General features: G+C 43.8%; 1 protein-coding gene across 4 annotated transcripts in view; it reads left to right on the top strand.

Annotated features, from left to right (window-relative positions):
* The window catches only part of PARN (poly(A)-specific ribonuclease), a 176,075-nt gene extending 157,862 nt beyond the window's left edge, over positions 1-18,213 (top strand). For all 4 annotated transcript variants that reach the window (XM_061152875.1, XM_061152877.1, XM_061152876.1 and 1 more), the window contains 2 exons: positions 5,526-5,719; positions 17,211-18,213. In XM_061152875.1, coding sequence (XP_061008858.1) covers positions 5,526-5,719; positions 17,211-17,263 — 247 coding nt within the window. In that variant the 3' untranslated portion in view covers positions 17,264-18,213. The remainder of the gene's footprint in view (positions 1-5,525; positions 5,720-17,210) is intronic.
* Positions 18,214-18,484: the final 271 nt, after the last annotated feature.

The raw sequence follows: 18,484 nt of genomic DNA, 5'->3' as shown, positions 1-18,484 counted from the left end.
GCATAGTAGACTCTTAGTTTATCAAGAGGAACACTACACATTCATGGGTTTTGTGGGCCAAGAATACCCCAGTGACCTACGATGAGGATATAAATAATGTTTCCAGCAAACACCTGCAAAATCGTCATCTGCAAATTCAGGCTAAAATTAATGCAGTCAATCCTGATACTCATAGAAAACCTACCTAATGTTGAGGTCTAGTTCTGGCAAAAGTGTATTCTGTATAAAGATACAGAGTATTAACATCACTCCAAAAAGTTAGCCATCCAGGAGGAAGTTAGCAGCAACATGATCTTTAATCCCTAAATACTCTAAGGGTATTGATATTCTTTAGTGTAACTGTGGTATAGTTATCAACTTCAGTAATTTTACATTGATATAATACAGTAATCTCCTATTCATATTCCAGTTTTATTATTTGATCTAATATTATCTTTATAGCTTTTTTGCCTCTAGTATAAGATCCAGTCTGTGACAATGTGTTGCAACTAATTTTCAGTGTCTCTTTAGTCTCTTTAGTTTTATGACAATGACATTTTTGAAGGACACCAGACCTTCACCCCACTTTTTTTTCAATAAGGTATTTTTTTCATTTGGGTTTGTCTGATGTTTCTTCATGATTACATTCAGGTTATGCATCCTGACTAGAATACTGCAGAAGTGATGCTGTGCCCTTCTCAGGCTGTCAGTCTTGGGAGAGACACTTTAAGATCATGCAGATATCCTGCACTTCATCAAAGCATCTCCTCTGATGTAGCATCTCTTGATATTTTTGCATCAGTCATTCTTCATGTGACGGTTACCGACAGATAATTTGCCAATTCCATCTCTCTCTACCTTTACCATTTCCTACTCAGCATGTAACCAGAATTAAGAGCTCTTCCCTCCTCTCTCTGTCTCTCTCTGTTGTGTGTTGATGCAGACCCATGGGTTCCTGTCTTTTCTCAGTGGTTTAGAATGTACTATTGCCCCCTAAATTACTTGGGTGCTCACATACCTGGTCAGTAGGAGCCCTTTCCACCTGGTTCCTGTGTCCTTGTGACATGCCACCATCATCTCTTGAGCAGTTTCCTACTTTCTTGTGTAGCAAGAGACTCTGGGCTCATTTTGTGCCTCTTTTACCCCAGCCCTGGAATCAAGTTCTTTGAGGAGCCCTTTTTGTTTACAGGGGTGCATGGTGTTAGACATTATAATCTGGACACTACGTGTGCTTGTGACCACTGGAATTTTTTTCCTTCTGTGTTCTTTCAGTGGGCAATCCTGGGAAATATGTGCATGGATATACACATATATGTCATATACATGCATGCACGTAAACATGCACATGTGTACACATACTTTCTTTAGAAATCCCAAGTCCAGGGACTTCCCTGGTGTCCAGTGACTAAGACTCTGTGCTCCCAATGCAGGGGTCCCAGGTTCGATCCTTGATCAGGGAACTAGATCCCACATGTCACAACTAAGAGTTCACATGCTTCAACTGAAGGTCCTTCATGCCACAATGAAAATTGAAGATCCTGTGTTGCAAGCAAATAAATAAATACTTCTTTACAAAGAAAGAAATAGGGAAAATAATAGAAAATAGCCACTAAAAAAATTTTTTTTTAGATATGCCATGCCAATATTCATATCTCCAGTTTCATTCCATCCCCACAGGGTCCCCCTTGCCATCTCCCATTCCAATATTTGCATATCTGTCTTCCAACTACATCAATACTTTTAGTAATTTGCTAAGCATTAACGTGTATCCAGACATTTTCAGAATCGCTTCACTCATTCAACTACAGAAGCAAACCTACTGAAGGGTTTGGGATTTTTTTTTTAAATTCTACCATCCACCCCAATGTTCCACCCAAGATTGGGAATACAAGTTCATAAATTGCTTGTTTGCACTTTGCTTTTTTTCACCATTTTCACTGGAAATTGTTCCATGTCAGTTCTTTGCGATCATCATTCTTTCTTGTAACTGCTTAGTTACATTGACTGTACATAGCAGTTTATTCAACCTATTTATAATCAAATTATTTAACCAATTTCCTATACTTAGACATCCGGATATTTGGCAATAAAGTATGCTAATAACAAATAAAGTGGCAGTGAGTAATCTTGTACGTAAATATTTTTGCATTGTTGGAGGTATATCTTCTGAATTCCTCCAAGTGGGATTGCTGGCTCAAAGAGTAAACATACATAGTTTTGTTAAATACTGGCACATTTGCTTCTGGAAGAGTTGGACCATTTTTCATTCTCACTAGTGGCGTGTGAGTGCCTATTTCCATAGTCTCACCAACAGAGTATTCCATCAAGCATTTGAATGTTTTTGCCAATCTAATGGTGAGAAACAGTATTTCATTTTATTTTGCATCATGAATGGAGTTGAACATCTTTCTGTGTGTATAAGGAGTAATTGAACATTTTTTGTGTGTGTTTAAGGGGCGTGTGTGTGTGTGGTCTGTCTATCTGTGTGTGTAATGAGCTATTTAGTCATAGTTTTGCTGATTTTCCTATAGAATCTTGGTCTTTTTTTCCTTTAATTTTGAGTTTTGCTTGTATACTAGGGACATTAGTCTTTTGTCTGTAATACACTTTACAAATATTTTCTCCTAGTTTCTCATTTGTCTTCATTGTGCCATGCAATGGATTTTTATTTTTAAGTGATCAGATTTATAAATCTTTTATTATATATGGATTGTGAGTCATGGTGAGTCATAATGCCTTTGTCTACACCCAGGTTTTGGAGGAATTCATCCATGTTTTCCTTCGGTACGTGTTTAGGTTCATTTTTCACATTAGATATCTGATCCATTTTAACATTTTTTCTTTTTTGTGGGTGAAGAATGGGTTATCTTTTTCCATTTGTCCCACCACCATTTTTTTGAAAGTTTATTTCTGCCCCAGTAATTTGAATGTGTGAGCTTAGTCACTCAGTTGTATCTGACTCTTTGCAACCATTTGGACTGTAGCCCACCCAACTCCTCTGTCCATGGAAATTTTCAGGCAGGAATACCAGAATGGGTTGCCATTTCTTCCTCCAGGAGAATTTGAATACTACCATTACCAAAAGAATTTTATTTATTCGACCGCCTCGGGTCTTAATTGCGTCATGCAGGATCTTTTGTCGTGATGAGCGGGCTCTCTAGTTGTGGCACTTGGGCTTAGTGGCCCCTCAGCATGTGGGAAATTAGTTCCTGGACCAGGGATCGAACCTGTGTCCCCTGCATCGCAAGGCAGATTCTTAACCACTGGACCACGAGGGAAATCCCTGATTACTACCTTTATCATCTGCTAGATTTCTGTGTGCAGTTAGGGGTATTTCAGGGCTTTGTATTTCTTGAAGTACCGATGGTTCCATCTGAGTTTTCATTAAACATTTATGTCTCAGAGGCTGTCATGTTCCAGGGTTTACAGCACAGAGGAATATTTAGGCCTCCTACCCTTTTTGAGATGGAGGGATATGGCCTTGTTATCTTCCTTTTTGTGCTTTCTGAATTTTCCAAAATTTCTTGACACCAGCCAAAAATAGTTTTAGTTTTTAAGAAAAATTTAAAGGTATTATCAGTTTTCAAACAGCAAACTTTAGCTTGAATTTTTATTACCCACCTCCCCGCCCCACAAAATACTGCTATTGGTATTCTCCTTTTTCTTCATGTCCCCTCAATAAAAGATGTTTCTGAAAGCTGCAGATAATACAGGTGAAAAGAGGACAGTGGCAGGCCAGCCAGCCCGTCTTAAGAGGCCATCTGCTCTGGGCTTTTGCTTCCTATGGCTTTTAAGCACCACCACCTTCTTCTTGTGAGTTAGCAAGTGTAAGGTACAGGGAAGCAGGAAGTGCAAGAGTAACATTTCTGAACTTGAATAATTGAGTAGCCTGAGTGCTTTATAGGTAACATTTTTGAAGCAGCGGTGCCCAACCCTTTTTGGCACCAGGGACCAGGTTCATGGAGGACAAACTTTTTCTACTGACTGGGGTGGGTGGTGGTTTCAGGATGATTCTCATAAGGAGCTTGCAACCTAGATCCCTCACATGCACAGTTCACAATGGGTTTCGCTGTCCTATGAGAATCTACTGCCCCCACTGATCCGACAGGAGGCGGAGCTTGGTCGGTAATAGGAGCGTTGGGAAGCGGGTGTGAATACAGATGAAACTTGGCTTGCTGGCCCACCGCTCACCTCCTGCCATGAGGCCCAGTTCATCACCCAGTACAGGTCCGTGGTCTGGGGTTGGGGACCCATGTTTTAAAGCACTCAATTCCCAGGGAAGGCTGACCCAGGGCCATGCTCACGTTCTCTCTCGCGCTATCCACCCTTCTCTCTGGGCTGGAATGGCCTCCCTTAGGGGGAATGACTGGATTCTTAATACTTTTCATAACATGGGGCTATATAAAAAAAAAAAAAAAAACCTGTAAGACTCATTTAGAGGAGACAGGACTCACATTGGCCATGTGGTCTCTCTTTTTATCAAGTTCTATTTCAGGGAACATACTTTCTTAAGGAAAATCAGGACATGTAATCTGATCTAATTCAACATGTCAAATCCTGTAAAGCTTTAAAAATGAAGCCAGGTTTAATGATAATCTTGACAAGTCACTTTTTTGGAATAGAAGAGAATTATATGAAGGTGGGGTATGGTTGTGTCTTTGCGACTCTATGGACTGTAACCTGCCAGGCTCCTCCGTCCATGTGATTTCTCAGGCAAGAATATTGGAGTGGATTGCCATTTTCCTACCCGAGGGATCTTCCCAACCCAAGGATCAAATCTGTGTCTCCTGCATTGGCAGGCAGACTCTTGACTGCTGAACCATCCAGGAAGCCCCGGAGTATGCCCCTTAAGCATATTCAAATGCACAAGTAATGTGACCACAGACAGACTCCAGAATTCTCCTGTTCTCCTGTGTATCTATTAGGCAGGCATGTAAGTAACAATGCTATTTTGTGATCTAGTGTAATCCATGCAACTGCTTTGCTACGATAGCTCTGCTCTCTGTTGTACTCTTCAGTTAGGGCTATTGTTTAGTCGTTCAGTCATGTCTGACTCTTTTCTGCCCCATGGACTACAGGGCACCAAGCCTCCTGTCCTTCACTGTCTCTTGGAGTTTGCTCAGACTCATGTCTATTGAGTCAGCGATGCCATCCAGCCATCTCATCCTCTGTCGCCCTCTTCTTCTCCTGCGTTCAGTTTTCCCTTGCATCAGGGACTTTCCCAATGAGTCGGCTGTTCGTAACTCTTATCAAAATAAAGACCAGGGATTTTCACTGAAACTTGTTTCTTTTAAACACTTTTAGATTTGTGTCTATCTGTGACAAGGCTGGTGCAGAAGATTCCTCTGAATAGGCTTGCTGCAGGTAGAGGTTTAGGCTTCAGTTCACAGTGAGGTCTTTAACCTGCGCCTCCAGGCAGCAACTGCCTGTATTGTTTGACTGCTAGTTGAGTGTTAATAGAATTAAGAACGTTAAAATATTTTTATAGGCTTAGTCTTCCAGTTACTCTCAGCACCTTTCATGTTGTTCCTCTATTTGCATTTCAGTCTCACAGCCACCAGCACAGTAGGAAAGAGAAACCTGAGTCCCAGTCGAGCAGAAGCCGGCCTGGAGGCCCGAGTATCGGGGGAGATTTCTGACACTGAGCTTGAGCAGACAGATCCCTGTGCAGAACCTCTCTCAGAGGGAAGGAAAAAGGCCAAGAAACTAAAAAGGATGAAGAAGGACCTTTCTCCGACAGGTTTGTATCGAGTCTGACCAAGGCTCTGGAGCTGAGTCCTCTTCAGTGCTCTAGCAACTCTCATTTGGGGGGAGAAAATACATCAGGGCTTCAGTTGATGGCCAAACCCATGTAGCGCAAAACGGGACCAGATGTTTTTTGGATCATTTTCATTTTAATTTGAGGAATCCCTTAACAGCCCTGGCTCTGGACAGCGTGAGGCTTGGCAGGGGCCTCCTTGTTAAAGATGATCAGTCCATTTTAGTAACCTTCTCCCTCTCCTCCATGTTTAGAGGTTTCGTGATGTGTGTAAAGTCACCTCAATATTTTAAATGTGTGTGTGAGTTTGTACAGAGCTCAACTCCTACACGTGTTATTTTCAGTAGAATTTTCACTGTTCTAGCCCAACTCCAGACAGCCTGAATTTCTCTTGTAAGCAGAGTTACATAAGAAGCAAAGGAAATGGGAAATGAACACATGTTGTGAACCCACTGTGTGCTAGACAGTGCAGTAGGAGCCTTCTCTCTCCTGGTTGAATTTCATTCTCACGACAGCTCTGACCTAGGAACTCATCCTTGTTTTAGTGATGCAGATGTCTGAGCTCAGAGTGGCAAAGAAATGCGCATGTAGCTAGTAAGAAGCAGAGCAAGGACTTCCTTGGTAGTCCAGTGGTTAAGAATCTGCCTGCCAATGCAGGGGACACGGGTTTGATCTCTGGTGTGGGAAGATCCCACATGCCAGCGGGGACAAGAGACGCCACCACAATGAGAAGCCCATACACTGCAATTAGAGAGTAGTCTCCTCCAACCCCACTGCAGCTAGAGAAAGCCCACACACAGCAGTGAAGACCCAGCACAGCCAAAAAATTAATTAATTAAAAAAAATTTTTTTTAATTAAGTAAGTATAAATAATTTTTAAAAAAGGAGTAGAAAAAAAAACCAAAAGGAGAAAGAGAAGGTGAGCCGAGTCCCACATCCCCTCCGTCCCCCAGACATGCTTTGGAGGCACCAGGAGCTCACCCAGCCGTTTGTGCTCAGACCTTCTGCAGGCCCGAGTGCTAGGCAAGAAAGGGGCTGTGGGGCAGCCAGAGCCTGAGAAAGGCCCTGCCTAGGAGATCCGACCAGAACCTGCTCAGCAAACTGTCACAGTGACAGAAAGGACAGCTGCTGCTGACCAAGTGCTTGTGGAGGGCCCGGCGCTGCCCCTCACTCTTGCCTGAAACACTTTCCTTCAAATCTCTGTGGTAGGCATCATGGTCCATTTTACAATGAAGAAAACGTAGGCCTGAGAGAAGGCAGTGTCTTCAGCAAGTGTGTTGGCCAAGCTGGACAGCCGCATGTAAATCAGTGACATTAGAAGACTCCCTCACACCATACACAAAAGTAAACTCAAAATGGCTTAAGACTTAAGTGTAAGACATGGCATCATAAAACTCCTAGAAGAGAACATGGGCAAAACGTTATCTGACTTAAGTCTTAGCAATGTTCTCTTAGGTCAGTCTCCCAAGGCAATAGAAACAAAAGCAAAAGTGAACAAATGGGGCCTAGTCAATCTTACAACCTTTTTACCCTCTGAGACAGTAGGGAAGCTCTTATACAGCAAAGGAAACTAAAAACAAATTGAAAAGACAAAATCTATGGAATGGGAGAAAATGTTGCAAACAATGCAATTGACAGAGGCTTAATTTCCAAAATATACATGCAGCTCATGCAAGTCAGCAGCAGAAAAGTACACTACCCAATCAACAAATGGGCAAAATACCTAAGTAGACATTTCTCCAAAGAAGGCATACAGATGAAAAGATGCTAGATATCACTAATTGTTAGAGAAATGCAAATAAAAACTACAATGTGGTATCACCTCACAATGGTCAGAATGGCCATCGTCAAAAAGTCTACAAATAATAAATGTTGTAGAGAGTGTACAAAAAAATTGGTAGGAATGAAAGTTGGTACAGCCACTATGGAGAACAGCATGGAGGTTCCTTTAAAAGCTAAAAATACACTTGCCATGTGATCCAGCAATCTCACTTCTGGACATATATCTGGAGAAAACTAATTCTAAAAGAAACATGCACCTCAGTGTTCATAACCACACTGTGTATGATAACCAAGACATGGAAGCAGCCTAAATGTCCGTTGACAGATGAATGGATAAAGATGTGGTACATATATACATGGAATATTACTCAACCATAAAAAAGAATGAAATAATGCCATTTGCAGCAACATGGATGCGCCTAGAGATTATCATACTAAGCCAAATGTCAGAAAGAGAAAGACAAATACACTATGATATCCCTTCTATGTGGAATCTAAAATACGATACAAATGAGCTTATTTACAAAACAAAAACAGACTCACAGACATAGAAAACAAATTTATGGCTATCAAAGGGGAAAGGGGGCAGGGGAGGGATAAACTAGGAGTCTGAGATTAGCAGATACAAACTGCTATATATAAAATAGATAAACAAGGTCCTAGTGTATAGAATGGGGGGCTATATTCAATATCCTGTAGTAAACCATAATGGAAAAGAATATGAAAAACATCTATATGTATATATATAACTGAATCATTTTGCTATAGATCAGAAACTAACACAACATTGTAAATCAACTATACTTCAATTAAAAATTTTTTGAAGGAAGGAGGGAGGAAGGAAAAGAAGAAAAGAGGAAACCGAGGCCTGAAGATTGTGTGACTTGCCCAAGGTCATGGAGCACTTAAGTCAGGCCTGCAAGAAAGTGGATATTTTTAAGTGCAGTTACATGTTGTCTCCTTGGAATGAGGGGATGCCTGAGAGGGAAGTTACTCCTCTCCTGTATCTGACTTCGTGACAGTCACCCCCGTTAGTTGGAACCAACAGTCAGGTCGAAGGATAGGAGTGGAGCCCTGGAACTTGATTCATACCCAGGCCAAGAATCCATTGTGTTTCAGTTAGTTCCTCTTTTTACATGTGGCTTGATCTGCCTGCAGGGCGTTTTCTGAATCTCATTGATATTAATAAAATCAAAGACAGCAGGAATGTCACAGATGCCTTTTTATGCATTGTGCTGAAGCTGCACTTTAACTGAAAATGTAAGTTCTTACTTGAAGTCTGGGCTGTGTGTTTTCACTGTCTCCTTGAATCTGTGAGTCTCCCCTCATTTCCCTCCTGTAAGTATTAGAGAAGTTTTTACTCTGTAACATTGTCTTCATCTCTGATGCCCTGATGCCTCTCTCACATTGTACCTGCTCCACAGATGTTAGATACTAAATGTTAGCGTGGCTTTCAGAGCTCACCCAGAGCATAACCAGGATCGGGGGGCTTTTCCCTCCTTGGATAGCTTTCCTTCACTTCTCAATCTCCTGAATTTTTTTAATTATCTGTTACTTCTCAGGGACAGGATTTTAGTTTTTTTCCCTTCTGTCTCAACACAGTCTCAAAGATATTAAAATACCTAATAATAGATTGCATTAATAGATTAGCTCCTTTTATAACTTTTGTCATATTAAGTGAAAACTTTCTGTGAGTTATTTGGGGTTTTGAATTTATAACACCATCATTTAGTCTCTTTTTCTCTCCCATTGACAGTAAAGCTGTCACTGCCACAAGATTTGAGCTTTAAAAAAAAAAGATTTTTTTAGTTCTTTGTCCTGCTAAAGAAAAAAGAGAAACATCTTGACAACTTTTAATTGAATCAGATAACTTAAGAGCAATGAGTTTTCTTCTGGAACACCATTCATTGGGTTAGGTCTTCCAACAGTGCAGGCCTGGAAGTTCCCTGGATCCTCTTTAGCTGGTTTGTTTTGAGCACATAGTCCTAAAAGTATCTGCAGGATGTAGGTCAAGATACCATGTGCTGGGCCCAGCAGGTCAACCAATTTTGGTTGCTCGGTTACTTTAAGGAGTTCCTAAAATGAACAAGAGAAAAATTGATGTTTTCTAACTGTGGTGCTGAGAAGACTCTTGAGAGTCCCTTACACAGCTAGGAAATCAAGCCAGTCAATCCTAAAGAAAACCAACCATGAATATTCATTGGCAGGACTGAAGCTAAAGCTGAAGTTCCAATACTTTGTCCACCTGATGTGAAGAGCTGACTCACTGGAAAAGATACTGATGTTGGGAAAGATTGTAGGCAGGAGGAGAAGGAGATGACAGAGGATGAGATGGTTGGATGGTATCATTGACTCAATGGACATGAGTTTGAGCAAATTCCAGGAGATAGTGAAGGACAGGGAAGCGTGGCATGCTATAGTCCATGGGGTCACAAAGAGTTGAATGTGCCTGAGCAACTGAACAACAACAAAGTTTTGAGTCTGAAGGGTCTGTGTTAAACTCCCAAAGCTTCAGAGTATCCCAGGAGCCCAGAGGTGGAACTGGATTAGAGTGTTTGGTACAGTGTGGCTCCATTTGTCCTGCAGAGAAGGGTTCTAAGGCATCAAGCTGAGCATCCCCTCCTACTGGGGACAGTATCTTTTTTTTTTTAACTATAAAGTGTTTCATCAGTAAATTTAATGATAAATTCCAGAGAACACACTATTATTACTAGTTTTCTTTTATAACAAGATCAAATGTTGTGGTGGTATATTTATCTGAGTAATTATTATTTTAAATACATCCTTCTCACTATAGATTAACCTTCTATGCAGGGATTTTGTCCTTATACAAATTAGATACTCAGTAAATATGTGTTCAATAAATTGAATACATGGAAGCATACAATGTGATAACAGTGTTTGCATGAATTCGTTTTATAAGGCCAGTGATGAAATTCTCAGCCAGAAATAACTCTTTCAGTGCTTTTGCATGCATGCGTACTGAGTCGCTTCAGTCGTGTCCAACTCTTTGTGACGCCATGGACTGTAGCTCGCCAGGCTCCTCTGTCCGTGGGATTCTCCAGGTGAGAGAATACTGGAGTGGGTTGCCGTGCCCTCCTCCAGGGGATCTTCCCAACCCAGGGATCAGACCTGCATCTCGGGTGTCTTCTGAGTTGCAGGTGGATCCTTATACCCACTGAGCCACACGGGGAGTCATCGATGCTTTTGTCTTGGTCCTAGTCTGCATCTTTTGCTCTTACTATCTAATTTCCATTTCTGTGTGGACACTCAAATCCATGATGGCCAAGGCTTTTCTGATATAAATATGCACAGGATACTCCAAATCTTTTTGTACTGAAGTCCCCAAATTCAGTGGGGACGGTACCTTGCCAGGTGCTCCCGTGACTCAGTGGGGTGCATTGGGTGCCCAGAGCACTGCCGGTGAAGGCGTGGGAAACATAGAAGACAGCCTTCCACCAGTAGGAAGTGTTCTGTTTTCCAAGGGGAAAGTAGCAAAAAGTAGGACCATAGGCTATCACAGGGGCTTCCCTGATGACTCAGATGGTAAAGAATCCACCTGCAATGAGGGAGACCTGGGTTCGATCCCCGGGTTGGGAAGATCCCCTGGAGAAGGGAATGGCAACCCACTCCAGTATTCTTGCCTGGGGAATTCCATGGACAGAGGAGCCTGGCAGGCTGCAGTCCGTGGGGTCTCAAAGAGTCAGACACGGCTGAGCAACTAACGCTTTCACTTTTTTTCACAGGATATCATGTACCGTAGCAATTTCTGGCCAACTGATGCTCAAGACATCCCTCCCCCCCCCAAACAGTGTCATTTTTCTTAGTTATACATCTTAATATCAAAGATACACTGAGAGTTAAGTACTGTATGCCTTCCCACAGAACAAAATGACCTAAGTTGCAGAAGAAATGACCATTTAATAGTATATACCAGACATTATGCTGGGAATGTCCTTTATGATCTAGTCATTATAAAAACTGAGTAAAGTGTAGATGTCACTGTCTCTGATTTATAGAGAGGAAAAAGGCTCAAAGAATCACGGATATGCAAAGTCAAATACAGCTGCTATTGAGGGTGGTGGGGAGGGCTGTCAGAGCCAGAGCAAAGGCCCTGCAGAATATGTGAAGTGTCTCCAAACTTCAGAGGAAGTGAAGGGTTCTTCCCAAAGGTGAATGTTTCTGGCAGCCATTCTAGATCAGAAACAACTACCCACCCAGACTTTATTGTGATAAAGTCATGTGATAAAAATCCAAGATACTCTTCCCTTTTGGAGCTTTTTATCTACATGTAATGTGACTTAGTAAATATTTTTCTCCTGAATGTAGTTGTTCCCATCCTATTTTCAGGAAGCAAATGTATACTATCAGTCCTCCCCCTTTTATACATATTAATGGAGATTGATAATGCTGTCTGCCCTCCTCTGGGGCATTCAAGGTGTATTCTCCATTGGTGCATAAAGGAAACATTTCCATGTGCCGTATGTGCTGGAGTCAGCTGTCTCTTAAGAAGTGTTTCCCAGACCGTGTTTGATGGGTGGGTGTCCACAGCGCCCTTGCTCTTGCTGAGGAAGTGAATTCATGTTCCAGTGGCCTGATGCTGGTCGGACTGGCCAGTCTCAAAATACAGACAGACTGTCCTCTAGCCGAGGTTCCCTGTCTAGTGCTCCTAGCGTTCCCAGAGCAGGGCCGGGAGCGGTGGCTTTTCCCGGTGACTTGGTGCCATGTAGTAGCGGCGTCGTTCCGTCTCTTCGCCCCCTTACGTTTAAAACACAGCACGTTAGAGCTTCTCATGTTTGCCAGGAACCTAGAGTTTACTGGAGCCGTGGCCAACCTGCTGGTTTTCCCAGCCTCAGCCCTTAGGGTTCACTGTAAAAATGGAGACTCTTCTTGGAGCAGCAGTCTCCTCTTGCTGTTAGAGGCCTCCTGAAGTCAGAAACGCCGTCTGCAGCTGGTGCTGTCGGTCACCTGCGTGGCCAGCCCAGGGAAGTCCAGTGGCCTCCCCGGGAGCTTTCTGATTCCTCAGTTCAGATGTGGATTTCAGCCTCACTGAGGGGGTTGCTGCACTGCAGGGCAGTGTTCTCCCCGAGTGCCCTTTCTCTTCCTCCAGGCAGCCCGCGGGGACTCCCCACACTCCACGCAGGGGAGCCCTGCCTTCTTATTGCAGAAACCACCCCATGACCAGGCCCTTTGGAGCGTTTCCTAGTTAAAAACTCCCATATGGCACCCCAGAGGATCTTTCCGTATGAAGAGTTCCACTCTGTAGAAACGATTTGATGGCGGATTTCTGATATGCTGCATAACTTTTCAGATTCACATGAGGGAAGAGCTGCCTTAACTCAGAGTTTCTCCCTTTCAACTCTAATTAGTGAAGTGAAGGGAATATAAAGTTGTGTCTGACTGTTTGAGACCCCATGGACTGTAGCCCGCCAGGCTTCTCAGTCCATGGGATTCTCCAGGCAAGAATGCTGAGTGGGTTGCCATTCCCTTCTCCGGGGGATCTTCCTGACCCACGGAATGAACCTGGGTGTCCTGCATTGCAGGTGGATTCCTTACTGCCTGAGCTACCAGGGAAGCCCTCAACTCTTAAGTAGGTGAAAGGCAAATCAGCAGAAACAGTCACCTTTTGTTTCCACTTTTTACTTTCTTTTGTTGTTTTGTTAATAAAAATAATGGGCTCACTATGAAAATCAGTAAAATGAAGGAAAATAGGAGAATATAAAATCCCGCAGTTACTTGGTACTCTGTTACCAAGTGTTTCTCTCTACCTATCGTTTTTATGCATAGTTGGATCATACTCTATATGCTATTTAGTATCTTGTTTTCCCCCATCTAAAAACTCTTGGTCAAATAATTTTAATTATCGGCATAATACTTTATATTAAAATTTGGGGGGGTTTAAAAACACCATTCCTCATATCTTTTGCAGGGTCAGCTTTATTAAGATTCAATTTACATACAGTGAAAGTCATTACTTTGAGGTGTACAGGCTGACGAGTTTTGACAAATGTGTACAGTCATATAAGCATCACTGTGCTCAAGAAATAAAACAGTTATTCTAGAAGATTCCCTTGTGCCCCTTTGCAGTCAGCCCCTCCCCGTCCTTAGATCCTGGCAGCCAATCTGCTTTCTGTCACTGTAATTTTGCCTTTTCCGAGGGTCACTTAAATGGAATCATTCAATAAGTAACCCCTTGGGTCTTGCCCTTAGCGTAACGCCTTTGACGTTTGTCTCTGTTGTTGCCCACGTCACTGGTTCACCCCCTCCTCCTGTGGAGTAACAGTCCACTTTTCAGATGTGTCACTGTTTATCCATTTTGCCTTTTGGCATTTAGGTTGTTAGCGGCTGAGACTCTAGCAGATATAAACATTCTGTGTACGCTTTTATGTGAACTAAGTGTTCGTTTCTTTGGAATAAACACCTGAGGGTGGAGTCGCTGTGTTGCGTGGTAAGCGTGTGTTTGGTTTTATAAGAACCTGGCACATTGTTCTCTGGAGTACCAGGCCTCAGCGTGACCTTTGTGCCCTTCCTGTGGTGTGGACTGGCATCTCCTACGGCTCTGGTTTGAACTTCCCTAGTGACTAACAGTGTTAAATGTCTTTGTATGTGATTATTTGTCCATTTAAATATCTTCTTTGGTGAAATGAGTGTTTAAATCTCTTGCCTATTTTTTCATTGGGTTGTTTTATTAAATTTTGAGAGTTCTTATGGATTCAGGATACAAGTCCTGTTGAGTGTTTTACAGATTCTTCTGAACAGTGCTTCTCATTCTCTTAACAGTACCTTTCAATAGTAGATGTTTTACATTTTAATGGAATCCAGTTTATCATTTTTTTCCCTTGAATTATGCCTTTGGTGTCATATGTGAGAAAGCTTTGCTTTACTCAAGATTGCAGAGTTCTCCTCCTAGGTTTTCTTCTAGAAGTTTTCCAGTTTCAGGTTTTACACTTCAATGTACCATCCATTTTGAGTTCACCTTTGTATATGATGCAAGGTACAGTCCATCATAGCAGGAGACAGATGTCCTGAAGTTTCTGTTGAAAAGGAAAAGTCGTTCCTGAGTACTTCTTTGCATTCTACTTACCACACAGGGCCGTGAAAAGCAAGTTCCCTGGAAAACTGACCACAGCTTCTTATCCACTAGCTTTGAGATGGCTCCTTCAACGGTCTACAGCTCTCCCTTTCTGGAAGGGGCTAGAATGAGCACCAGCACTAACTTTCAGCTCCCCTCTGGTCTGGGTCTCTTTTAGTTGGTTCACAAAATTCTGGTTGCCCTGTACACATCGTTCTTTCTCAGCAGCTGCACATTTTAGGCAGCTCTCTTTGACTGCAGGCTGTTGGCTTCCCCGGGAAGTAACCACATCAGTGTTGGGTCACCTTATCCACAAGGAGAAGGGGCTAACGAGCATTCAGAACTGGCTCTGTGCCGGGAACATAACTGGATCATGGAAATCCTCTGAGGCCCAAAGTAGCATCGCGTGCACCGTACAGGTACAGTGGTGAGTTGCTCGGAGTCTTCCAGCTACTGAGACAGTCCCACCACACTTGCCTCTCTCCCCAGTTTTGCTCATCCCCTTGTTTCTCACTTGCTCTTCGCAGAGTCACTCCTGTGTGGTTTCTTTTTGTTTGTTTGTTTTTGGCCGCCTCCGGTCTTGGTTGCAGCATGCAGGATCTTCCTTGTGCTGCAGGCTCAGTAGTTGCAGAGCTCAGGCTTAGTTGGAATCGAACCTGTGTTCCCTGCATTGCAAGGTGGATTCTTAACCACCAGGCCACCAGGGAAGTCCTACTTCTGTGTGTGAGGTGGCGGGCCACCAGACTCACATATACTCCCATCCAGGTAAGGGCGGGTGCTTTGGTAAGGATGACAGCGCAGTTGCTTTTAGCCATTTTTCCCTCTCAGTGTTATTTCAGTCCCCCCCACATTAGGCCTGTGGCTTTTACCTTTAGAATATCTGGTTGGCTGCTGTATTCTTTCTTTGATATGCGAGTTATAAAAACGCCCTCACTGATGTCAGTTTTCCTCCCTGTCATTCAGTACTGTGTGACTGCGTGGTTGAGAAGGGGGTCAGGCTAGTTTAATCTTATCCTGGGCCATCTGCAGAATTTAGTTGTTCCCTGGAGGGGACTGTTTGTGTTTTGCTTTGTTTTTCAATAACCCTTACTCCTTTTCTTTCCTTTTTAAGTTTTATGTATGTATTTATTTTTGGCTACACTGGGTCTTCGTTGCTGTGCGAGGGCTTTCTTTAGTTGCAGCAAGCGGTGGGCGACTCTCTAGTTGCAGTGCGAGGGCTTCTCAATGCAGTGGCTTCTGGTCTTGCCAAGCACAGGCCCTCGGGCACACAGGCTCAGAAGTTGCAGCTCATGGGCTCAGTTGCCCCACAGCATATGGAATCTTCCTGGACCAGGGATCAAACCCACGTCCCCCACATTGGCAGGCAGATTCTTAACCACTGGCCCACCAGGGAAGGCCCACCGTTATTCCTTTTCTAACCGGATCACGGGAATCGGTCACGGGGACCATCTCCTTCTCACCTTCAGTTCTCTGGAGCAGTCCCGGGACACGCATGTTCCACGCAGCTATGAGACTCCCAACAGAACACTTCAGATGACGTCCCCTCCTGCTCTTCTCATCCTGTCTCTCTGGGTTTTATCTCAGTAAAGGAGGAGAGGGGCGGATTCTCATGTCAGCAGAAATCCTCATGTTATTTCACGTGTTTGGACCTGGTTACCTTTAGGCCTTCCTGTCACGGACAGTAACCACCCTCAGCTGAACAAGTGCCCTTCTGTTTTTGAACGTTGCTCTCCGCTTCAGGCATCATCACGGACCTCTCCCCTTTTTCAGTCTTGGACTGTTAGCTGGGGCTGGCTTTGCCTGTTTCCCTGCCAACCCTACCTTAGGGCTTAAATAATGCATGCTATTCTGAGTATGGGAGCGCCTGGCTGGCCTCATTTTCCATCATGAACATGCCGTGTCCTGACTTAGTTCCCATGTACCTGGCTGTGGACATCAGTGGTCCAAGCAGTGTCCAATGGTGCTGTTGCAGAAAGTTTCCGAATGAAGAAGGGCTTGTAACTTCGGGGTGAAACTGTGTGTAACAGAAGAGGCTCCTTTAGGCCACGAAGACCGTAGCCAGTGTTGCTGAAATAGGAAAGAGCTACAAGCTGCTTTTGCAGATCTCTTTTGGGATGTCTGAACCCCCACTGGTCAGCTTCCCTCTAGCCACTGTCTAGCCACCAGCCCCTGAGACTTCTCGTCTGGTTAACAGTCACTGCAGCACAGAGAAACTCAGCCTCCTGGGCCTTTGGCAGGGATCTTGGTTCTGGGGGGATCTGGACCCCCATCTCAGCCACTTGCTGTAAAATAGGCACATTAGTGCCACTGAACTGGGCTTTTATGAAGATTAAATGAACTAAGTGCCTGGCATGCTGGCTAGCAAAGAATACAGGACTGTGTGCTCACTGGAGGATGCTTAACTCCTGTGAAGTCAGTACAGACGCCCAGGCAGGAGGCACTCCCTGGATCCCGTGGTGATATTTCTGCAGCATGGCCTTCGTATGCAGGGCACCACTCTCCAGTGACAAGACCATCCCAGCCCTGGCCCTGGTCAGCGCTGTCCGGGCAGCTCCTCTTTCTTTCCCCCGCCCAAGGCAGCCCTCTCTTTATTCACCTTCTTTTGTCCTCTCCCACCAGGAACCATCTCAGACAGCTCGGCCAAGCTCTTCGAAGTCCCCGACACGTGGTAACCAAGACCGGAGTGGAACAACCCCGCTGGTGCTGTTGCCGAGAAGGAAAGAGGCAGCTGGCACGTTTGCAAGCCATAGCGCATTTCACTGAATCCACTGTGGTGTGGGAGGAGCCTGAATCCAAGTGTGTCTCCTGAAAAAACCCCAGTTTTTATTTTCAAGGCCGTGTTCCTTCCTCCTCAGCCTCACGTGTGCTGGCGCTCAGCGTGTTGTCAACTATGTCGTGCATTCATGATTCACCAGGTCGTTAAGGTCATTATTTGTTGCTTGTGTGAAACCCTCCAGTCACAGATCTGTGTATGAGAATCCACCCAAAGGGGAAGACTAACCATGAGACCTGCAGAAAGAGCTGATGCTCTTGTGTGCTGTGACCATGAATTTGGGGTTGAACCTCTCGAGAGGTTCACGCTCAGGCCTGGGGGCAGCCCCAGAGTGTGGTACGGCCTCCCGTGAAAACTTCAGTTTTGTCTGCCTGCTTCTCATCATTGCTGCTTGAAACCACGAAACTCCCAAGCTTGTTTTCCTGGTAGGAAGATGTCTACCACCGTCAACACATGCCTTGACCTTTGGGGCATATTTATTTAGAGGTTTTTTGTTTTTTTCCCCCCTAAGATGTGAGTTTCTCATGGTGGGGTGTACAAGTGAAAAGTTAATTTCTGTTTTCCCAGGTAGCGCTGCATTCCACGTCTTAGCCCAGTGTCTTGTCTGTTTGGTGGTATCTGGGGGTGAGGTGGCAAGTGTGCGTACGTGTGCATGTGTGTGAAATCATAACAAATCAACACCATGTACCAGCCCTTTCTCTGTCGAAACAGATCACAACAGCGACAGAATCCCGTGGATCTGCTTCCTACAGATCATTGTTAGATATTTAACATTTTTGTATCATGGAAATAAAAAAAAAATGAAAAATGTATTTCCGAAAGATGAAAATTAAAGAGATTTTCTTAGGATTCTGGGTTTTTTCTTTTCTCTTCTTTTGTAAGTGAATGCCATACTTAATCTCTACATAGATGTACTTCTCTTTAAAGATCACCCCAGAAAAAGCTCTGCAAAGTCAGTAAGCCTGGTATTTTTTTTTCTTCTTTTTTCGCTCTCTTAACCTCTAACCCCTTAGACCTGCCTTGATGAGTCAGGCGCCTGGTGCTGGAGGGGAGCCAGTGGTCAGAGGTGTCAGAGAGCTGCATCTTCATGGTGGGAAGGTTCTGAGCAGAGTTCAAGGTC

Source organism: Dama dama, chromosome 10 (genome assembly GCF_033118175.1).
Source record: "Dama dama isolate Ldn47 chromosome 10, ASM3311817v1, whole genome shotgun sequence".
Taxonomy (NCBI): Eukaryota; Metazoa; Chordata; class Mammalia; order Artiodactyla; family Cervidae; genus Dama; species Dama dama.
Note: the sequence above shows the minus strand (reverse complement) of the source record. Positions and strands in the feature narration are given on the sequence as shown.